The 24,244-nt window shown below is 42.5% G+C and overlaps 1 protein-coding gene across 3 annotated transcripts in view; it reads left to right on the forward strand.

The window, feature by feature from the left end:
- The window catches only part of SOCS7 (suppressor of cytokine signaling 7), a 44,624-nt gene that overhangs the window by 2,122 nt on the left and 18,258 nt on the right, over positions 1 to 24,244 (forward strand). The window contains exons 2-7 of one of the 3 annotated variants that reach the window (XM_049860033.1): positions 5,812 to 5,876; positions 8,329 to 8,433; positions 9,051 to 9,152; positions 10,006 to 10,136; positions 10,621 to 10,789; positions 14,357 to 14,485. In XM_049860033.1, coding sequence (XP_049715990.1) covers positions 5,812 to 5,876; positions 8,329 to 8,433; positions 9,051 to 9,152; positions 10,006 to 10,136; positions 10,621 to 10,789; positions 14,357 to 14,485 — 701 coding nt within the window. The remainder of the gene's footprint in view (positions 1 to 5,811; positions 5,877 to 8,328; positions 8,434 to 9,050; positions 9,153 to 10,005; positions 10,137 to 10,620; positions 10,790 to 14,356; positions 14,486 to 24,244) is intronic. The other 2 variants (XM_049860031.1, XM_049860032.1) reach the window with 2 other exon arrangements.

Here is a 24,244-nt window from a genome sequence, read left to right on the forward strand (position 1 = left end):
TTTATGAGATCAGTATGTCTAGGGCTCAAGAATTTGAATTAAAAAAAAAAAAAACCTCCCAGTTGATCCTCCCCAGAAGTATGACCTGGACTGGGAATCACTCATCCATGAAATTCTCTTTTCAAGGGAACTTGGGTCCTCCAGGAGGAAGGTGTGGGGTTGATTTGCCTCTGTTGCTCCTTCTGAACAACTGTGCCCTGGGCTCATTCTGGGTGTCAGACCAAACTCAAACTCCCTAAAGAAATCGGTAGGTCGATGCTTGTTGCCGGTTCAGGTAGGCCAGTATTTCTGCATTTGCCTCCCACTGAACTCATGCTGGGAGCTCAGGTCTTGAAAAGTGTGTGGCTGCTGCAATAGCTTTTTTGTGGTAGGCTCTGCATTTGATGCTCCACTCGCCAGTGGGGATGAAATTTTCATCAGATCGGGGGAGGATGGGATTGAAGCTATGGGTAATGACATAGGTTAGATTGCTAATTTTCTTGTGGTTTGCATTGCCTTTGTTCCATATTGACCAGGACTTGGTCTAGGATTCTAGAGACTCCAAATATGAGGTGTGACGTGAAATTAGCTGCTACGTCTAATAGATTAGGAAGAGGAAAAGGCATATAACATTATACGGTTTTTTGCCTTTGGAAGCAGAATTTAATGGTCATTGGTTGCTCTGTCACCAACCTTCATATTGAGCACAATACAGATGTCTGCCGCAGAGCAAATTGGGCTGTAGCTCTGCAAAGAAGCTTAGTTCAGGGCACTGGAGAATTACATTTTTTGGTCCAGGGGCTTTTTCTGATGAATTGAAGAAGAGCTAGGTATTTGTGTACAAACGTTTGGTTGACTGCTGTTAGGAGCCAGCATGTTGTGTGGAGAATATAAATGTCCAGATTCCATTTGGAACCCCAACATCAGCTATGGGATGGGAGCCAAACATGTTTTCTTCTTCCCTTTTTTTTTTCCATCTGTAAAATGGGAGAGTGAGTTCTATCTTGTTCCTGCCCTTACAGGAATAGAGTGAAGAGAATTCTAGATGGAATGTTTTGTGCTTTTTAGAAAAGAAGTAATAAGATTGAGCTAAGTTTTTTAAGTGCTTAGGATTTGGTGCTGCTTGTTAGCTTTTCCACAGCTTACTATGTGCCAGTCTTGCTGGCAGCCTCGCCGCTGTGAGAAGCTTGGTGAGTCTGGCCAGGAGAGTTGTGATTTCTGTGGCTCTGCACCTCCTTCCTGAGTAAGTCTGCCCTGTCGGGAGGAAGGATGAGTTTGGGTTTTTAGTTTGTTCTCTTGTTTTGATTGGTAGGACCTGAAAGCAATGAGAAATTTTAGTCTTTTGCCAAAGGGTATATGCCTTCCTCCTTGTTGTTGGTTGGAGTTAATTATGGGTCTGCAGTCTTTGCTGTATAATTTGGGGCTTTTACAGTAACCTCTAGGCATAATTCTCTTTGCTGTTCTGAACGTTTACCTTTCCCACAGCTATCCACTAGGAAGTGCTTACTAAATCACTTGTAAGGCTAAACAGTTTCCGTATTTTAACACTAAATTTTAGTTCCTTCAGATGCTTTTGAGTCTGCTAACTGGGCTTGCCTGGGTATACTTAGTCTTAAATGTAGTATTTACGAGTTAGCTTAGAGTGGACCCAGCAGCTCATCAGGTTTCTGTTCTGGAGTACTGGGCCAGGCCTTATAACATACACATGTTGGGATATAGCCTTCATGTCTATGGGCCTTGGTATAATATGGAATTTTCTGTTCAGGAAGACCAGTGGGGTTGCCTTGTCTGTTTCACATATGTTGGACTGATTGTGTTTCTTTGGATTTGATGAGAAATAGATGTTGATCTGACTTACCTTTTTGAATCATCACACAATACACACTTGGTTGGAAATGGGTACCTAGTGCATTTTTGAAGATTTTGTTTTTTACTGTTAACAGTTGGGGCTCTTACTGGCTGTCTTCATAGTTGTGAGGTGGAGAAATGGAGAACAGTTCTGTAGCGGTTTCCTATCTGTTTGGAAAAAAGATACAATTCTGGAAGGAGAGGTAGGCTGCCTTGGCATCAGTTTGGGGCCCTGCTGTTGTGGACAGACCTGGCAGACATGAGAAACCGTTTTCGCTGTTTCCTTGGTCTTTAGGTCAAAGGGGGTTTTTGAGTCATAGCATGACATGCTGAGAGCAAAGTGATTTTATGGTGTGGCGAGGAAGTTCTGACTTTATGTTTGCTTTTGGGTCCATCTTCAGTTGGTCTTTTTAACTGTTTTTCTAAGAAGGGGTTGTGGCAGCTCTCTTTTGGAATGAGCTCCCTGGCTTCAGAAAGCTCTCTCTATCCATTGGAGTCTTGTGCCTTTCAAGCCTTAACATTCTCTTCACTAACATCATTCCTAAGGTTTTAGACCTTGGGCTATGCCTCTTTGCTTTTCCCTGGAAGTTCCTTCCATCGGCCCCTTCATTGGTTTATGATGGAGTTTTGGATGTGACCTTGTTGCACAGATGTCTGTGTATTGGAACTAAAAATGAACACATGGTTTTTGTGCCTGTAGCACATGAACAGATACTAGCTTATGACGTGTTGGAAATGGCACAGGCTGGCTGACTTGGCACTGCGTGCCTTAGCAGGGGCAGAGGTACACTGAGGCCGCAAAACCTGGTATTTGGACATCCTAGTTTGGAAGTTCTTTTAGAAAAGGAAATGTGTAAATCTTAGGGGATTAGTAGAGACAATTTATGGATAAGAGAGGGAAGGCATTGCTATTTCATTGTCTACATTTTAGGTTTTCAAGGAACTTGAAAACAGGCCAGTGGTTCTATCTATGTGTTGCCTGTCTAGTCTAATGCTTTTAACTCCTTTTATCCCACAGATCTGTTGCAGTAAAATTAATAATGTGCAGGGTGGAAATGGACAGAGACATTCTGTCTCTTTGTTACCAGTGCACAGCTGACACAAAAGGACTGCCAGCCTCAGGTGGGGGACAGTTTGCCTGAGGTCTTCTGCCCTGCCCTGTTCTGCCACCTGAGGCATAGCCCACCAAATCCTACCCCACCCCTCAAGTCTTCCTGCTGCCGAGATGCTAGTGACCTGCTGGCAAAGTTACACTGGCATAATTTTTGTCAAGATAATCTGGGAAGGAATAAAAATAACATGAGAATGTAGTGTAGAGCTATATCATTCATGTTGCTCTACAAAAACAGCGCCTCATCCTAGAATGGACTTTCATCATTCTAAAATATATCATGCATATGAAAGAGGGTATATTAAGTATATTGTTGTTGTTAATTGTAGTTGAGTCGATTTCAACTCATGGCGACCCCATGTATTCAGAGTAGAACTGCTCCACAGCGTTTTCAACGCTGTGACCTTTCTGAAACAGATTGCCAGGCCTGTCTTCCGAGGTGCCTCTGGGTGGGTTCAAACTGCCAACCTTTGTGCTAGTAATCCAGCGCTTAACTGTCTCCACCACCCAGGGGTTCCTATAAAGTATATATACTGTATAAATAATAACGAGATGCATGCATGGGAACCCGTCGTTATGCTTAGCAAACAGAATGGTATCAATACCTTTGAAGAGCCCTGTGTTTCCTTGATTACATTCCCCTTCTCTCCCTCCCCTGCAGGTTACCACCATCCTCAGTTTTATGTTAATCATTCCCTTGCTTTGTTTTTTTATAGTTGTCTAGATTGGTCTTTTCATGGATGACTGCCATTAGAATGCTCTCAGGATCCTTAAGACAGAAACTGCTTTGGGTTTTTAGTTAGGCAGTATCTCCCTGAAGAGAGAGGGAAGGAAGCACACATATTTATTCTTAGCCTTTCAGTCTTCCAGCCCCTCCACCTTCCCATGTTTCTAGCTGCGAGGCCCCCTTATTTGCCAGGAAAAATCATTCTGGAGCTCTCAAGTGGCTCTGCCTGAGTTTAGATTCAAACGTATTTCTTTTTCTAGATCCTAGCTATGATTTTCTTCTTCAAAATGCCAGGGGCGGGAGAGAAGATGAGCTGAAGTGAGAAGGCCTCCGCAAGATGTGTGCGTTTGGGTACTGCTGTTCTTCAGTGCTTGGCACTGAAGAGCCTCGTCCCCAGCATGGGCAGATGGCAGAGTAATGCAGCTTCCTTTGAAAAGAGGCACATGGCCAAATGGCTGAGGTGTGAACCTTTTGAAAGGCCAGTTCTGTAGGTTTCTCTACTTGCTGAATTTAATGTTGTACCACAAGTTATCAAATAAAAATCAGCCTGGAAGCTCTTTAGCCATCTTAAAGTTGATGTCCAGTGGAATTAACTTTCCATTCCAGCCCTCTGGAGTGTTGGAACTAAGCTGCAGACCATCAGGAGCAACTTTTATAAACAGAGAGACTCTGTGTTGTGGTTTCTTGTTTTTTTTTGTCGCCACCTCTCCGTGTGTGCTGGCAGAGGGGGGGCATTCACAGTGTGCATCCTCATTAGACTCCTCAGTTCTCAGCATGGAGAGGGTTGCAGAGGGCATCTGAGGATAGGTCTAGACAAGGAATCAGCCAGTGTCTCAGCTATTCCTAAGTAAGACCATCGTAGTATGGTTTTGAGGTTCTGTTTGAAGTGAATTCTGAGAAGCTCAGATATCTGTATTAAAGCATAAATGCGTCAACATCCTCCAAAGCCAAATAATTTTAAATAGGATTTCATTTTGGGTTTTCTTTCCTTTGCACCCCTCCCCCACTCACTGGTACAGTTGATAGTAGAATAGAGTTTGTTTATTTTATTTAGTTCTTTGGGTGAGGGTATTTTTGGAAGGCGAGCCAACTACAGTGCTCTCCAGAATCAGGCACTGAATTCTGGGGTGGGATTTTTTTAAAAGCCTGGTTCATTAGGGTATAACTTATATATAGCAAAAAATCGTCTTTTTGGGGATATCCAGTTCTATTAATTTTGACAAACGTATAGTCATCGTAACCTTCACCACAGTCAAGATACAGCATATTTCCATCACCACAACAGGTGGTTTCTTCTGTTGTAGTCAGTCCCCTCCTAAGGTGAGTTTTTGAGTGTGGCACATTTCTGGCCAGAAAGTCTTTGACAGAAGCTTTCCGGTTTCTTTCATTTCTGACTGAAAAGCCAACTGAAATTGGTACAAAGTGAAGTTATTTTTTGGTGTAACTTTTCTGAGAAGGTCTAGGTTTTCAGGCTGGTTCTCTGGAGCTGCACCAAGAAGTCTGGGAGAGCTTAGGGAAGGGAAGGGACCGTCTTCTTTGGATGCTAGGCAGGGCCCTGAACCTGAGGGAGCCCACTTGTTAGCTGATGATTGGATCTGTATCCGGGGACATTTGTGCAGAAAGCAGAGGTCTTAGTGCTTGAAGGTTGCATATATGTCCTGTAGTGTTGTTGTCAAGTAGGAATATATTCCCTGGTTCCCTGGTTTGCTTTGGGATCTCCTACTCCCAGGGGTAGGCCCAGAGGGAAAGCTGTCGCTCTGAGCTGATGCCTGTTCGGGTCAAGAGCCTTTTTCTTGGCTCCCATATGAAAAATCAACTCTGCATTCCATTTCCTTCCTCTTGTAATGGACTTGCTAATTATCACTCTAGGTGTTTTACTGTTATAATGCGCTGGGTATGGAGAGATCCAGAGGGATTTCTCATTGCTTTGTAGCCTGGTGAATTCTGTAGCCAAATCTATTTAAGGAATTGCCTTAATTAATTTAATTCTCGCACTTTAAATTTTAGGCTTTATTACAAGAGTGTTGCTGACAGTGACTTGGGTTTTCTTTGTTTTTCAGTGCATCTGGAATTCAGTGTTGTAGTGATTTAGATGTGTATGTGTTCAGTTTTCCCCCTTTATTCTGTGTTCTTTCTCACCCCTTAGGAAACCCAGGTTGACAAGAACTCAAAGTGCCTTTTCTCCGGTCTCCTTCAGCCCCCTTTTCACAGGTAAGGGTGATATATTTCTCTTTCTTCTGACATCTGAAAGCAGGAGTATTCTGAGACCTGTCAGGAAACACACTTGCCAGTGCATCACAGAGGGAGCTTCAGGCATGTCTGCAGTTATTTTCTTCTTTCCGTGCCCACTGGGTTTGGGGAGAGGCTATTTTTATGGTGTAGACTGTGTTCTTGAGTTTGGAAGCTTTATAGTTTGAGGTAAAGGCTGCTTGCTGGTAATTAGGCAGCCCTAGCATTTATGCAGTGCTTAGTTCAGGGTCATCATGTGTAAATTAAAAGAAGAAATTACAAATTCATAGGATCATGGTGCATAAAAGACTCCCAAAGTCTTAAGGTTCCTGTCCCAGCTTCCAAGGGAGTTGATGGATTATCTAATAAACATGATCCATAATTATCTGGTCTATTTTTAAAGACTTTGGGTAAAGGGGATTACATGAGCTCTTGTTTTCCCATTTTAGGGGCTAGCAGCTCTTGCAGCTGTTAGAGTTCTTCACTGTGTCTAATTTAAGTCCTTCCTCTTGCAGCAGGGAACACAGTTGCTTAAGCAGAAAAGGGATTGAGTATCCTTGGGTACCTGTTTCTTGCCTTACGGGGAACTTTTCCAGAGAGGGAGACTTTTCTACCATGTCAGATATGAAGCTTCTTCTCAGATAATAGAAAAGGCCTTTACCACATTGCTTCAAGTCTCGGAACCTCGGTAGCCCTCACTGATTGTGGCTGAGAAGCTTTTTTTTTTTTTTAGAAAAGAGATTCCAGTCCCAAACCCTTTTGGATATTGTGTCCCTCAGAAAGATGGTTAGAAGAATTATGATTTGGAAATGGACATTTCCAGGAAGATGTTAAGCAGTCAGAGGGACCCCCATTCTTGGGTAGACTATTATGAGCTGTCAGAACAAGTGACTTGTTACCTGTAGTGGGTACCTACTGTAGTGGAGAAGGAGGTCTCTGTTCTTACCCCAAGTCTAGAGTTAAAGAATCTTATCCTGTGGCAACATGTTTTCTGTTAATAATTGCTTCCTCCTTAAAGTAAGGACCACCCACGTTTGTAGGCTCAGGTTCAGTGTTCTTGCTTCAGACAGCCTTAGCTTGCTTGAATTGTATCCTTTATTTAAGTGCCATACCTACAATGTAGACCTCTCTGATCCTGGATGAGGGCAGGTGGTCACCTTAACTGCTTGTCTGGGTCATTGCATTGCTCTGGGAAGCTAGGCTCTCAGTTACCAAACTGATAAGTCCAGTACCAGCTTCCTAGAACTTCCACTGATAATTTTTAGAAGACGTTTTCTCTTTAATTAGTGTTCAAGAAATTTGTAAAAACAAACAAAAAAAAACTGTGTATTTAGGTTCCAAAAGCCCAGCTCCTTTGTCTTTTAGAGAAATTGATCGCCTCATTTTCTTAACTGAGGAACATTAAAATACTAGGCGAGGGTCTAATTCAGCCCCCTGAGGAAGAAAAAGGTGTTGGAAATAACACCCTAAGGACCAAATTAAAGAATTCCTCAGTTCTGACCAGTGGCTCAGACCAGCCAAAACATACCTATTCCTGGCTGTCAACCTAAATGTTAATAAAATACCCTTTATTTTCTGGTGACTCAAACAGAGAGGGGGTAGATAGGGTTGGGTGGTAAGGAGTGGTGTGCATGGCAGAGAGCAGGACTGCAGGACATGCTGGGAAGTAAGAGAAACCATGTGCTACCCCTGCCAAGTTCCTACTGAGAAGCTTCCTCTAAGCTTACCTGACTTTGGCTGATGGTGAAAGTAGTTAATTTTTAGAATCATAAATGCATTTTTTTCAGCCTTTGTAACCTCAGCTATCGGGGATTATTGCTTTCCATGTTCTTTCGGGGTTCTAACAAGCCACTTGCCTTGTTCCCTAAGGCAGAACTTGGCATACAACTCTGTAAACATTAATGTGTGTGGGTTTCATTTGAATAAAGAATACCTCTTGTTCAAGGTTATATTGTAAATCAGTTGGAGACCCAGAATTAGATACCTTTACCACTGTCATCCCATGTTTTTGTCCTAAAGAATCCCTAACCCTTAAAAAAAAAAACTCTTAACACAGGCCAAAACCAAAACCACCAAACCCATTGCTGTCAAGTCGATTCCGACTCATAGCGACCCTGTAGGACAGAGTTGAACTGCCCCAGAGGGTTTCCAGGGAGCGCCTGGTGGATTTGAACTGCCGAACTTTTGGTTAGCAGCTGTAGCTCTTAAGTGCTGTGCCACCAGGGTTTCCAACACAGGGCAAAGGAATGACAAAATTTAAGATTGGTTCCTCTGGTGTTCTGGGGTGATTCCAGCCCTGAAGAGCATTAGATTTTGAGCTTTTTGAGAGCCACGGACCGCTTGCCTCCCTTGCTCGCCCTTTGCTTCCCTTTGCCTTTGGCCTCTGCTTTGGGCAAGGTGCTTCTGTAACACACTTGCTCTGTGAATCCCCCAGGTGAAACAGTGTCGCTTGTGGACGTAGACATCTCTCAGCGGGGCCTGACCTCTCCACATCCTCCAACTCCCCCTCCTCCTCCAAGAAGAAGCCTCAGCCTCCTAGGTATAGTTTCCTCCCTCTCCACTTTCCTGTCTGTCTCCTCTTCCTGGGAGGGTGAACTCTAGGGACTTTGCCTGGAGCCAGACAAGCTTCTGGGTTTCTAATAATGACCCAAGTATTTCCTGTTTCTCTCTCAGCGCCCCATCATCTCCCTGAGTGGTTAGCAGGTCTCTTACCTGCATGCTACAATATTTACCAAACCAAACCTGTTGCCATCAAGTCAATTCTGACTCATAGCAACTCCATAGGACAGGGTAGAACTGCCCCATAGGGTTTCCAAGGAGCAGCTGGTGGATTCGAATTGCCGACCTTTTGGTTCGCAACCTGAGCTCTTAATCACTGCGCTACCAGGGTTCCATATGTTGATAGGTCTTTTATTTATCTTGCCCTGAATGTATTGCTACTAGGCTGCTTTAGGAATATCCTTACACTCCTGGTTTCCAAGCAAAGCAAACCAGATTAAAATGATTCTTACCCTCTGTGCAAAAAGTCAGGGTGAAGATCAGGCTGTCTTGCCCCAGAGGAGGACAGCCTGATAATCCTTTTCCGTCTCCCCTGCTTTTACCTCGTTCATTCTGTGCTCCTATTTCTGAAGCTCTTGCTTTTGTTCTCTCTTCTAGATGATATCAGTGGGACGCTGCCTACATCTGTCCTTGTGGCTCCAATGGGGTCTTCCCTGCAGTCCTTCCCCCTGCCTCCGCCTCCTCCACCCCATGCCCCAGGTTAGCTTAGCTTAGAGGCAAGACTTGCAAGAATTGGGAGCATAAAGTGATAAATCTTTGAAAGATGGGAGGAATTGATATGTGGAAATATCGGCACTATGAGAAAGCTAGAACACCTTGGAAAACAGGCCGAGAACTGGTTTTTCTAACTCATTTTCTTTATGGCAGTGAATTTGATTTTTGTTAGGGATAAAAGTCTTTTTTTTTTTTTTGTCTCTTTGCTACTGAGACTGTTGTGCAAACGTTGAGTAGATAAATCACTTAAGAAATTACCTTAATTTCAGCATAGTGAGGAGGTTTGATATGTAGCTGGTTTTCAAAGTTCTGTGGTTTTTCTAAGCTTTTCATATTTACTGCAGCCTTGTAAATAAGTACCCAAACATTTAGTAGCCCATACCTGCTTTGCCAGCCTCCAGTACCCAAGGAATAAAATGAGTGAAATCAGCATACTTTTCTCCTTGCCTGGCAAAATCGTTACTCTTCCTGGGCAAGTAAGCGAGTCACTATTTCCAAGGCTGCTTTACCGGCGCTTCACCTCGAGGTGGGAGAAGTTGGAATCGCTCTAGGCTGGTGAAGCCCCTGAAGTAGTCACCTTAGTCAGGTTAGTGAGCAGCTCCCCTATCCCTTTCCTGGGGTTAAATGCCCCGCCCATCCTTCACAGCTTACACGAGCCCACACAGCTTTTGTGTTCCAGCCCATCCAGCTCTTTTCTACTGCTTTGGCTCTCACCCTCTCCAGCTTAGCTTCTAATGCCTTGCCCCTCTTCAGTTAGCATCTCTGCTGGGGGGAAGGTCTGCCTGTGGTTGGGAAGCAACAGGAAGAAACAAGTGACCACCACTCTGTTGCCCTGCAGATGCATTTCCCCGGGTTGCTCCCATCCGAGCAACTGAATCCCTGCACAGTCAGCCCCCCCAGCACCTCCAGTGTCCCCTCTACCGGCCTGACTCAAGCAGCTTTGCAGCCAGCCTTCGAGAGTTGGAGAAGGTAGGTGGTGCCTGAGGACTGGCAGCTCCCCTCCCCTCCCACTCTCCTAATTCTGTACCCAGGCTATCCTTTTATTATTTTCGGAGGAAGAGTAGTTTCCTTGCCTCCATATTTACAGTGACAAAACAGTATGCTGTGACTATTCATTCCAGAGAAGATGCAGTGACATTGGATTTGGAAAACAAAATTAGAACATGAAGAAGAAAGGTTGTGGAAAAATTTTTACATTTCTAAGCTGATCTTGATAGATGAACTGACCCAGTCCTTGGTAGTGGAACTGCAGAATTTTTCTTCCATTACTTTTGAGGGTTAAAAGTATAGCGAGCCTGAAGAGGATGGCTAAGGACTGAGCCACTTTCCGCTGCTTTTAGCTCTTGAAATGTTTTGGAGAATAGGGGATTCTCCTGTGGTAAGATAGACCATGCTGACAGGTTTGCCATTTCTCTGTTCCGTTAACTGCTTGACTGCTTCTTGTCTTTGATAGTGTGGTTGGTATTGGGGGCCAATGAATTGGGAAGATGCAGAGATGAAGTTGAAAGGGAAGCCAGATGGTTCTTTCCTGGTACGAGACAGCTCTGATCCTCGTTATATCCTGAGCCTCAGTTTCCGATCACAGGGTATCACCCACCACACTAGAATGGAGCACTATAGAGGTAAGAGGTGCTGGAGCTCCCCCAGCTACCACTAAAAGCCTGATAAGAAATGTCAGCCAGGGTTGCCGAGCCAGTCCATGATTTCTTATATCCTCAGGGCAAATTTTGTTTCATAATTGAGAAATTTTCACATTTTAGAAAGGTACCACATATACACTTATTTGGATCTTGACCGTTATCCAGTAGTCCAAGCACATTGATAATTTCTGCAGTAAAACGTGAACAGTCACACTAAAGGAGATAAAGACCCTGAAGTGCCTCCCAAGAGGTCAGGTTAGATTTTGTTGCCAATGTTGGAAAAGGTTTCCAGAATTGTAAATAAGGGATCATGATCCTATATTAACAGAGCCCTGAGCTAGGAGCAAAGGTAGGAGAGGTGAAAAAGTGCAGACAAAGCTGAAGGTGTGGTCCCTTGTCCTTAGACATTTACAGATTGGTTAGGTCCTTGGTTGTGTGTACCCAGGGATCAGATAGGGACTTGCAGCTAGGTATGTTGGTTCTTTTCCCTTAGATATCACTAATATTTCAGTGCCTGGGAATGACTTTAGGAGCTTGTCAGACTTCAGGGCCTTACTGAGGATGTGTGCCAGGTATCTTTTTTCCTTCCTTAATTTTTTTATACTATAATTGTGTGAATATGTTCTATACATATGTATAGACTAGAAAGTCAAAGCACTTCTTATCAGCCCACTCATTTCACGCCCCACCGCAGAGGTAGCTGCTGTTAGCAATTAGATGTTTATCCTTCTAGAAACTTTTCTTTATGTATAAAAGCAACTCTGTGTGTGTGTGTGTAGTTTTACAAAACGTATCATATAATTGGCTAAGTTGTCTGGGAGAACTTTCCTTTTAAGCTCATTTAAACCTACCTCGTTACTACAAAGTAACAGTATGAATATGCTGTTATTTAACTCTTCTGCTATCAACAAACATTTAGATTTATCTCCAGTTATTCTTTATTGTAAATGTTACAGTGAATATCCTCATTTATGCCTCCATGTTCACATGTGGGAATGTTTCTCTAAGACATCTGGAAGTAGAATTTCTGGGTAAAAAGGAATACGTAGCTAAAGTTGATAAATGTTGCAGTTTGCCTTCCAAAATACTACCAATTACATTCTCACCAATAGTGAATGGGAGTACCTGTTTCTCCATTCCCTGTCCAACGCTAGATATTATTAATCTTTTAAATTTATGCCACAGTTAATAGGTTAAAATAATTTTTTGTTTTAATTTGCACTTCTAGGATTTTAGTGAGTTTAAGTATCTTATATATTTCTTCCACAAATTGCTCATACCTGTTTTTCTGTGGGTCTTTTTCATGTTGATGTATACCTCTTTATTCTAGTTATTAGTCCTGTGATAGATATCTGCTCATCTGTTAACTTTATTATGGCTTCTTTGTCTTTGTCATATAGAGGGCTTTAATTTTAAGTAGTCATATTTACCTTTTTTGGTTTGTTTTAAGAAAGCCTTCTTCCCCACTCTTTGCCTTTCTCTACCTTTGCTGCCTTCTTCCCAGGAAGAATTCAAAGGACTGGAGTTATGAATAGGGAGAAAAGTCTGAGACTCAATTGAATGTTGATACAGCCATTGGTTTCAATCACTAGAAGATATACTGGAGGGGGTAGGAAAGGGAGAGTGAGGGCCCCATTTAAAAGTATTCTTCTAAGTAGGAGGACCTGAACAAGGTTGTTGAAGAAGCTACTCAGAACAGAGCCAGTAAAACTCTTGGTAAAAGGAAGAGACAACCTAGGATCATTAGACGAATTCTCCCAAGCTTTGTTCTTTACTAAACTTAACATTTAGAGATACTTTCTGTCAAACCATGTATAGAAAGAGAAGAGTTTAGTTTTGATGCTGTGACTGCTCTGTTCTGAATTTCTTTGCCCGATAGTCACATCAGGTCTTCCTGCCAGGCATCATGGTGATGATAATTTCCTGTTGTGGTCAGCTTTGTAGTCTCTTAAAAAATATTTATTGGAACCTTGAGATTTGTGGGATCTGTGTGCTTTAGACTGTCTTGCATCCTCCCTGGCGATACCTCCTCTTTTGTGGTCAGATGTTGCTTAATATTCCAGCCATGTCTAGAAGCAGACTTGCTGAACACAGCTCGCTGGATTGACTTTGCATCGGGGCAGTCTCTACTTGACTGCAATCAGAAGCTTGTGATGATCATTGGTAGTTGGACTGGGTAATACATCCTTTGTCAAAGTACCTGCATGTGTTACAGATTTTCAAAATGTGTAGCGAACATTGGGGAGTTTCAGGGACTTGTCCCTACCATCCTTTTCCTGCATATGTGCAACCTTAAATGAGCTACAGAAGACATTGCATCGCCAGTAAGAGCCTCTGTCATGCTCTTCCTAGGTACCACCGTGTCTTCCAGCTCTCGACCATGTGCTGCTAAATTTGCTTGCATTTGCCTTTCTTGTGAGGCAGGAAGTAGCCGGTTAGGTCAGCAAAACTTTGCCCCTAGTTTCCTCTGCCCCCACCTCTTCCATAGAGAAATGCATGGAGGAAAAGATCCAGGAATTAATTAGATAACTGTGGGGTGGTTCGCTGCCTATTTTCATGCCATTCCTAAAAACAACAATGCAAAACCAAACATTTCATAGTGAAGTATTTTGATAAACCTATTAAAATGATAAATGACTGGCCATGGGAATGATGAATAAATGCTTGACCTTTAGGTTCCTGATAGGTGAGATGCCAGGAATGAGAGCTGTTTCAAATGGTTCTCTAATTACTTCTTGTTCAAAGAGGCTTTTCTTCTTTGAATAAATGGAATTTTAATAGAAGCCTTGTAGGTCTTTCCATTGCCAGCTTGCAGTGGAACATTTGTCTTCATTTTTTTAAGTGATACTGTAGAAGTAACTAGAGAGACTCAAATCTGCAGTTCTCTTGAGCAATTAGTATCCCTTTTTAGTATATCTTTGTGGGTGGTTCCTTTGGATCTAGTGCTTTAGTTTTTCTTGTTTTTTTTTAAGTCACGGGGATTCAGATTCCCGTTTGCCTTTGGGACCCTAAAGTTTGGAATAGAATCTTTGTAATGTGTTGAGGTGTATGGGATTTTAGAAGCTAAAGAAGGAAAGACTCAGCATTTGATTTCCTGTGCCTAACAAACACGTGAATGAGAGATCCACAAAACTGCTGTTGCTGTCTTTCCCTGACACTTCCATGAATAGTTGAAGACTACGTAGATCTTCTTGAGGGAGATGTCATTTAAACTTGCTTTTGCTGTGAATCTTTTCTTACGGTCTTTATAGGAAACCTCGCAGTCTCTGATTTAAGGATTAATGTTTATACTTGATGTACCTTTTATATCTTTTTTTATGATTTGAATTTATTATTTACTTGTTTAATAAAAATCTTATAAGACCTAATTAATGTCTTATTAAAGGCAACACCTGTAGGAGCAGGTGGCTTCAGGGACCTTTGTCTGGCTCAGCTTATCCACAAACTGTCCTCCCAAAAGTGAGAATCATTGTTAAAATATTCAAACCAGCCTCACAGAGCTTTCTAAAGTAAGGTTTACATTTTTACCTCTTAATTTTCCAATGGCAGGAACCTTCAGCCTGTGGTGCCACCCGAAGTTTGAGGATCGCTGTCAATCTGTGGTAGAGTTCATTAAGAGGGCCATCATGCATTCCAAGAATGGGAAGTTTCTCTATTTCTTGAGATCTAGGGTTCCAGGTAAGGCTGTAGTTATACTAATAACTTACTTTGGTATGATCTTGTACAGTATCAAAATGTGAAAAAGTAAATAAATAAATAACCAAAGCAAACAGAAAAAATCATGCTTATATTTGAAGCTATTTTTCCTGGCTATTATGGCAACTACTTTTCCTAGAGCCACATGGTCAGTCCCGTCTTTGTACATTAATCCTTCAGTTTATTGAATAGGAGTCTTTGTTTATGTGACCACATAAATGAGAAAACTGACTCCATCTCTGATGTCCAAGCATCATGTGAACATTTGACACTCAGAAGTGTTTTTTTTGGTCACTGATCCAGGCGTCTTGGTCTTTAAATGGGAATCAGAGAGGTGAGAGCCCTAAGGTCAGTTCTGCAGGGACAGGGAAGATAAAAGAGTGTGTATTAGAATGGCAGTGATGAGTGTCAAGGAGGCTGAATTCAATTGTAGCCTGTTAGGAAGTATCTGCTGTGGGTGTGGTCCATGTCATACTAAACATACTGTCAAAGAGTAGATACTTTCTGTTGACCTTGTCACCCTACCAGTGTTGACTACAAAGACTTCTGTCCATTTGGGCGCACTGGGCAGTTCTCGTCCCTGCTGCTGTGGTCATATGGTCTCCCTGCCCACTGACTGGGGAGCTATCTGTATCATCTCTGTTGAAGGGAAAAAAGAGATGGTTTGGATGAACCTGCTTTTATAATGCTGGGAAAAGTAAAATAAGGACAAGCACAATAATGTGAGGAATTTGTAAGATACAAAAGAACAGAACTTAAAATGAGAGCTTCATGCTTTCCCATTGAATGAAATTAAGATTCTTGAACAGGGTGCCAAGAAATTGCTCTAAAAAGTAGAAGTTACAGGGAAGCCTCAGGCAGAACATCAGTAACAGGATTGAGCCAGGTTACAGGAATGTTTTTTATAATCGCGGTGATTTAAATAAGGCATGACAGGGTGTGAACTGTATTTAATTCTCACTTCATTTAGTATTGCTCGGTGCTGTCAACACAGTTGGGTCTCATGCAGTTGACTTGGTTAAAGGGAAAAGTTCGAATTCTTCCTTTGAGGAATTGCCTTTGCTTAGCAGTTTTTAAAGTTTTTTTTTTTTAAAACATTTATTGAAGGTGACCTATGTTATTGAATATCACAAATAAGTCACGTCTCTTCCCTCGGAGAACTCACAGCCTCAATGAAGGGACAGTTAGGAGATACAAGGCAAGAGAACATGTTAAATAGTGGTGACCAACAAGGGAAGGGTAATCAAGTCCGCTTGTGGGAGAGTCAGATCTCAGAGGGTTCTTGACTCTAGAGTACCTATCCACTTGCAGAGTATTGAGGGACTTTGTGGAATCTCGCTTCATCCACAAATATTTATTGAATGCCTTTTATATATCCAGCTATGTCTGCAGAAATTAAGGTTCTTAACGTTGCATTAAAAGAGCTTGTAATAAAGCAAAAAAAAAAAAAAAAAAATCCAGTTGCTGTCAATTTGATTCTTACTGATGGCAGGCCCATGTGTGTCAAGAGTAGAACTGCTCTCCGTAGGATTTTCAGTGGCTCTGATCTTTTGGTACGAGATCACCAGGCCTTTCTTACGAGGCTTCTCTGGGTAGATTCAAACTGCCAAACTTTTGGTTAGTAACCAAGCTACTAACAATATAGTTAGTATCACACACAAGTAAAACTTTGCCAAAAATCATTCAAAAGCAATTGTAGCAGCACATCAACAGAGAGTTGCCAGAAATTCAAACCACATTCAGAAGAGAACGTGGAATGAGGGATTTCATTGCTGAAGTCAGATGGATCTTGGCTGAAAACAGAAAATAATAGAAGATGTTTACCTGTGTTTTATTGACTATGCAAAGGCATTTGACTGTGTGGATCATAACAAATTATGGATAACATTGTGAAGAATGGGAATTCCAGAACACCTAACTGTGCTTATAAGGAACCTGTACATAGACCAAGAGACAGTCATTCGAACAGAACAAGGGGATACTAGATGGTTTAAAGTCAGGAAAGGTGTGAGTCAGGGCTGTATCCTTTCACCATACCTATTCAGTCTGTATGCTGAGCACATGATCCAAGAAGTTAGACTATGTGAAGAAGAACAGGGCATCAGGATTGGAGGAAGGCTCATTAACAACCTGTGATATGCAGATGACATAACCTTGGTTGCTGAAAGTGAAGAGGACTTCAAGCACTTACTGAAGATCAAAGATCACAGCCTTCAGTATGGATTACACCTCAACATAAAGAAAACGGAAATCCTTACAACTGGACCAGTAAGCAACATCATGACAAAAGGAGAAAATACTGAAGTTGTCAAGGATTTCATTTTACTTGGATCTACAATCAACACCCACGGAAACAGTAGTCAAGAAATCAAAAGACACATTGCATTGGGAAAATCTGCCGCAAAAGATCTTTTTTTTTTTTTTATTAACTTTTATTAAGCTTCAAGTGAACGTTTACAAATCCAATCAGTCAGTCACATATAAGTTTACATACATCTCACTCCCTACTCCCACTTGCTCTCCCCCTCTTGAGTCAGCCCTTTCAGTCTCTCCTTTCGTGACAATTTTGCCGGTTTCCCTCTCTCTCTATCCTCCCATCCTCCCTCCAGACAACAGTTGCCAACACAATCTCAAGTGTCCACCTGATATAATTAGCTCACTCTTCATCAGCGTCTCTCTCCCACCCACTGACCAGTCCCTTTCATGTCTGATGAGTTTCTTCGGGGATGGTTCCTGTCCTGTGCCAACAGAAGGTCTGGGGACCATGGCCGCCGGGATTCCTCTAGTCTCAGTCAGACCATTAAGTTTGGTCTTTTTATGAGAATTTGGGGTCTGTATCCCACTGATCTCCTGCTCCCTCAGGGGTCCTCTGCTGTGCTCCCTGTCAGGGCAGTCATCGATTGTGGCCGGGCACCAACTAGTTCTTCTGGTCTCAGGATGATGTAGGTCTCTGGTTCATGTGGCCCTTTCTGTCTCTTGGGCTCTTAGTTGAAAAGACCTTTTTAAAGTGTTAAAAAGCAGAGATGTCACTTTAACAACTAAAGTGTGTTTAGTCACCTCATATGCATGTGGAAGTTGGACAGTGAATAAGGAAGACTGAAGAAGAATTGATGCCTTTGAATTATGGTGTTGGCGAACAATATTGAACATACTATGGACTGCCAGAAGAACAAAGAGTCTGTCCTGGAAGAAGTACAGCCAAAATGTACCTTAGAAGTGAAAATGGCAAGACTTAGTCTCACGTACTTTGGACGTGTTATCCGGAGGGACCAGTCCCTGAAGAAGGACATCATGCTTGGTAAAGTACAACGTCAGTGAAAAAGAGAAAGATAGTGAGATGGATTGCCACAGTGGGCTCAAAACATAGCAATGACTGTGAGGATGGCACAGGACCAGGCAATGTTTCGTTCTTTTGTACATAGGGTTGCTATGAGTCAGAACCGACTTGATGGCCCCTAACAACAACACATAAAGGAAGTAGAATTGTGTTGTTCAGTAGATGTCTTCCTAGGACCTAGATGAATGCTGTAGGTAGCATATCTATTTGCACTTAAAATTGTAATGAATTTGAGAAGGCAAAGCAGAAGCAGTGTTCGTACCTAGACCATAAATGACCTCTCTCTGAAGGGTGGGGACAAAGAAGGCAAAGGCAGTGTTCTCCTTTACCATTGTTTGCTGTCTTCCTTTGCTTATCATAAAGGCCTAGGCCTTATATGAAGTTTATTTAAGGGGAGAGGATTGGAATGAGGAAGTAGAGTGATTAGCATTTAGGTTGAGCTCTAGCAGGGGTTTTCACTCAGATTCTAAAAGGCTCCTGTGTGTTCATGCTTTGGGATGATAATTGTTGAAGGACACTTTGAGTTCTGGCTCCAACAGCATCAAAGATTTTGTGCTAAAACATTCACATTCTCTTTTTTGACATTGCTCTCAGGTGTTAGGGGTTCAGTTTCTAACTGAAATGGGGCCAGCCTGAGATGTAATCAGTGACCTCAGATTTGTTAGAACCATGGGCAATATTGTAATGAGAAGGGATACAGGGGAAATCAAGCTCAGGCACCACCATTTTTACCAAGGACCCCTCCCCCAGATGGTAATTCTTCCATTTATCCTAATTAATTTCCTTCTGCTCCTTATGTGACACTATTCAGGAGCCCTGGTGGCGAAGGCTTAAGAGCTCAGGCTGTTAACCAAAAGGTCAGCAATTTGAATCTACCAGCTGCTCCTTGGAAACCCTACGGGGTAGTTCTACTCTGTCCTGTAGGGTCACTACGAGTTGAAATCGACTCGACGGCACACAACCACAACAACAACAGAACTTTCCCACTAGTCCTACCTTTGCCTACCATGATCCCTGGCATCCTTTAATACCAGCCTTTGTGCCCTGCTAGTGTAGTGCATCCAGCTCTGGGATTTGAGCCAGAAAAACCTGAGTTTGTATCCTCAACTCATTGTACCTCAGTTTCTTAACCTGTTAGAAAAGAAAAAAAAAAAAAAGATTGTAACGTCCCCTTGAAGGGTTTGTAAGGATTAAATGAAATAACAGCTGGCCCCTGGTAGGCATTCAGCAGCAACAGTTATTATCTCACCCTTGCTCTGGCTGCATGGATGCTCAGAGTGGAGGATCAGAGCCCAGTGTGCAGCCCCCCCCCGCCCCAGCAACTCTTTACAACTCCATGATGTACCTGTGCAAACCAAACTTCTGGCTTATTTTCTGCTTTATGTTTATTAGCTCAGTAAATAGAACAGTGTAATAAACCCCATGTACCCATCGCCCAAGGTCACTGGGTGGCGCAAATGGTTTGCACTTGACTATTAACAAAAGGTTTGGTAGTTCATACCCATCTAGTGGCACTGTGAAAGAAAGGCCTGGCAGTCTGCTTCCGTAAAGATCACAGCCACAAAAACCCTACTGAGCTCAGTTCTAATCTGTAACACAGGGTTGCCATGAGACGGAATTGACTCAAAGGCAATGGGTGTGGTTTTTGGTTTACCCATCACCTAGCCTCAATAACCATCCACTGTGGCCAGTCCTGCCCTGTCCACACACTATCCACCACTTTGTTGCATATTATTATTTGTTTAAATAAATTTAAAAGTGAAATACAACATGCATAAAAATTAACAAATCAGTTGTTTTGTATAGCCCTCATTATTTCTGAGAAAAGCCAGATCTTATTATCTGTAGATATTTCAGTATGTTTTTCTGAAAGCTAATGACTTTTTTAAAAATAAAGTTTATACTTCAAAATGCTTTTAGATTTACAGAGAAATTGTAAAGGTAGCATAGAGAGCCCCATAAACCATAGCCCAGTTTTCACCATTGTTGACATCTTACATTAGTGTGGTACATATGTCACAGTTCATGAACCAACATTAATACATTACTATTAACTAAAATCTATGCTTTGTTCATACTTCCTTGCTTTTTAACTGATATTCCTTTTCTGTTCCAGGATGCCATCTAGGACACATTACATTTAGTCATGTCTCCTTAGGACCCTCTTGGCTCTGACAGTTAAATAATAACTTAAAAAAAAGTATTCACAATATTTCACACATTAAAAATTGGCAGTGATTCCTTAATACCATCAAATTTCTGGTCTACATTTACATTTCCAATTGTCTCATGAATGTTATAATTTTTATTTTCAGATAATTTTAGACTTACAGAAAATTGCAAAAATAGTACAGGGAGTTCCTGTATCTCTCTCACCCAGCTTCCCCTAATGTTAACCTCTTACATTCCAAAATTGTTGCTGTCCAGTCAATTCTGACTCATAGACCCTATAGGACAGAGTAGAACTGCCCCATAGGGTTTCCAAGGAGCAGCTGATGGATTCAAACTGGTGACCTTATTAAAACTAAGAAATTAGCATTAGTGTACCACCTGTTAACTACAGGCCTTATTTGGATTTTTCCAGTTTTCCACTAATGTCTTTTTTAGTTCCAGGATCTGTTCCAGGATCCCAAAATAGTTGTCACATCTCCTTAGTCTCTTCCTGTCTGTGACAGTTCCTCAGTCTTTCCTCATCTTTCATGATATTGGCAGTTTTGAAGAGTATTGATCAGCTATTTTGTAGAATGGTCCTCAAATTGAGTTTGTCTGATTATTTTTCTTAGAATTAGATTGAGGTTATGCATTATTGGGAGAATATCACAGAAATATGCCCTTGTGTAACAATAGGGTAGTATTAGAAGTCTTCTAACTTCTCTGGGGATAATGAGAATCACATCAGCCCAAAGCTGATTCCTGTGAGGTGGAGGTCAGACATATCTCCACTCTCCAGCTTCTTCACCATTTCTGAGACCAGCTGTACTCCCCCCGCCACCCCCCAGCATTCTCTACTTTGCTGGGTTCGATAATTTTTTGCAATATCTACGCAGAACTCAGAGGCCATACTTAGAGTTAAGTGGTTTATTAGTGAAATGACACTGTACAACTTGGGATCAGGATCAGGAAACATGTAGGCAAAGTCTGGAAGGATTCCCTGACGTGGAGAGCACATCCATCTCTTCTTCAGTGTAGGACAGCTCTCTCAGCTTGTCTTGGCCATGCAAGCAGGCAGACCCTTCTCTATGCCATGTACCTCCCCACCCCACCAGCTCCCTTAGGAGAGGCCTCCTCTTGGCTGTGCATGTCGCTGCTCTGCTGTTTAGCCCTCCTCAGCCCCCTCAGGACAGGCATCCTTTTGGTCTCCTCAGGGCAGGCCTCCTCTTGGCTGAGTATGCCCCCTTTCAGCTGTGCAGGCCTCTCAGCCTTCAACCTCCCTGCCATTGGCCTCTCCACTGCTAGCTGACAGAGCTCATAGTCACTGTAGCAACTTTGTTCAGCTCTCTGAGCTGTATTCCAAGCAGCAAGTTTCTGCTGTCATCACCGTCCCTGTCACAGGGCCCCTTCTGGGCCCGTCACTGCTGAGTTTGCTGCAGGGCTGCTTCCGGACCTCTCGCTGTCTTCAGTGTTAAGCTTTGACCCATGTTACAGCTCTTTTAGGAGGTTCCTCAACTCTTCTCTCTCTGATGCTTCTCGTTTCTTGCCTTTTCTCCTTTCTCCTTTTCTGAAACCTCTGTAGGGTTGGCTGCATATATAAGCAAATTCCTTGTCAATTTCAAGGCATGGCCCTCCCAGCACAGCCAAACCCCTCAGCGGACCAAAGTCATTTCATTTGCATAGACTGTAGTATATTGACCAGTCCCTGCAAGATGCATAAAATAGACCAATCACAGGGCAGGCTACAGCCCAGGACCAGACAAATAGTATCAAACCATCAAGTTCTTTACAGCTTATCCAGGAAATGTTAGTCAACCTGGACAAAAGCCACAAACCCTCTGGGGCAGAAACCTAGGGCAAAAGTAACGCCTCAGGGTTAGGGAGAGTAAGGGCACATAAAGGAACTCATTTAGTACATTATATCAGGGGGTACATGATGCCAGTGGCTTATTATAGGTGACACTAACCTTGATTGCTGTGTTAAGTTGGTATCTTAACCAAAAACAGATTTTTTAAAAAAAATCTTATTATGCTTTAAGTGAAAGTTTACAAATCAAGTCAGTCTCATACAAAAATTTATAAGCACCTTGCTATATACTCCTAATTGCTTTCCCCCTAATGAGACAGCACACTCCTTCCCTCCACTCTCTATTTTCGCGTCCATTCGGCCAGCTTCTGACCCCCCTCTGCCCTCTCATCTCCCCTCCAGACAGGAGATGCCAGCATAGTCTCATGTGTATACTTGATCCAAGAAGCTCATTCTTAACCAGTATCCTTTTCTATCCCATAGCCCAGTCCAATCCCTGTCTGAAGAGTTGGCTTTGGGAATGGTTCCTGTCTTGGGCTAATAGAAGGTCTGGGGACCATGACCTCTGGGGTCCTTCTAGTCTCAGTCAGACCATTAAGTCTGGTCTTTTTACAAGAATTTGGGGTCTGCATCCCACTGCTCTCCTGCTCCCTCAGGGGTTCTCTATTGTGTTCCCTGTCGGGGCAGTCATTGGTTGTAGCCGGGCACCCTCTAGTTCATCTGGTCTGAGGCTGATGTGGTCTCTGGCTTATGTGGTCCATTCTGTCTCTTGGGCTCATAATTACTTTGTGTCTTTGGTGTTCTTCATTCTTCTTTGCTCCAGGTGGGCTGAAACTCATTGATGCTTCTTAGATGGCAGCTTGCTAGCGTTTAAGACCCCAGAAGCCACTTTCCAAAGTGGGATGCAGAATGTTATCTTAATAGATTTTATTATGCCAGTTGACTTAGATGTCCCCTGAAACCATGGTCCCCAAACCCCCACCGCCCCGCCCCTGCTACGTTGGTCTTCAAAGCATTCAGTTTATTCAGGAAACTTCTTTGCTTTTTGGTTTAGTCCAGTTGTGCTGACTTCTCCTGTATTGTATGTTGTCTTTCCCTTACCTAAAATAGTTCTTGTCTACTGTCTAATTAGTGAAAACCCTTCTCCCTGCCCCCCGACTCCCCCCTCTTGTAACCATCAAAGAGTATTTTTTTCTCTGTTTAAACTGTTTCTCCAGTTCTTACAATAGTGGTTTTATACAATATTTTTCTTTTTGCACTGACTAATTTCTCAGCAGAATGCTTTCCAGATTCTCCCATGTTATGAAATGTTTCACGGATTCAGCATTGTTCTTTATCAATGCGTAATATTCCATCATGTGAATATACCATAATTCGTTAATCCATCCATTGATGAGCACCTTAGTTGCTTCCATCTTTTTGCTATTGTAAACAGTGCTGCAATGAACATGGGTGTGCATATATCTGTTTGTGTAAAGGCCCTTATTTCTCTGGGATATATTTCAAGGAGTGGGATTGCTGGATCGTAAGGTAGTTTCTATTTTTAGTTTTTTAAGGAAGCACCAAATCGATTTCCAAAGTGGTTGTACCATTTTACATTCCCACCAGCAGTGTGTAAGTGTTCCAGTCTCTCCACAACCTCTCCAACATTTATTAATTCCTGTTTTTTGGATTAATGCCAGCCTTGTTGGAGTGAGATGGAATCTCATTGGAGTTTTGATTTGCATTTCTCTAATGGCTAATGATGGTGAGCATTTAATCCTCATTTATCTGTTAGCTACCTGAATGTCTTCTTTAGTGAAGTGCCTGTTCATATCTTTTGCCCATTTTTAAAAAATTTTTATTGTGCTTTAAGTGAAAGTTTACAAATCAAGTCAGTCTCATACAAAAATTTATAAGCACCTTGCTATATACTCCTAATTGCTCTCCCCCTAATGAGACAGCACACTCCTTCCCTCCACTCTCTCTTTTAGTACCCATTCGGCCAGCTTCTGACCCCCTCTACCCTCTCATCCCCCCTTCAGACAGGAGATGCCAGCATAGTCTCATGTGTCTACTTGTTCCAAGAAGCTCATTCTTCACCAGTATCATTGTCTATCCCATAGTCCAGTCCAATCCCTGTCTAAAGAATTGGCTTTGGGAATGGTTCCTGTCTTTGGCTAACAGAAAGTCTGGGGACCATGACCTATGGGGTCCTCCTAGTCTCAGTCAGACCGTTAAGTCTGGTCTTTTTACGAGAATTTGGGGTCTGCATCCCACCGTTCTCCTGCTCCCTCAGGGGTTCTCTATTGTGTTCCCTGTCAGGGCAGTCATCGGTTGTAGCCGGGCACCATCTAGTTCTTCTGGTCTCAGGCTGATGTAGTCTCTGCTTTATATGGCCCTTTCTGCCTCTTTGTCTTTTGCCCATTTTTTAATTGGGTTATTTGTCTTTTTGTTGTTGAGTTTT

This window comes from Elephas maximus, chromosome 19 (genome assembly GCF_024166365.1).
Source record: "Elephas maximus indicus isolate mEleMax1 chromosome 19, mEleMax1 primary haplotype, whole genome shotgun sequence".
In the NCBI taxonomy this organism is placed as follows: Eukaryota; Metazoa; Chordata; class Mammalia; order Proboscidea; family Elephantidae; genus Elephas; species Elephas maximus.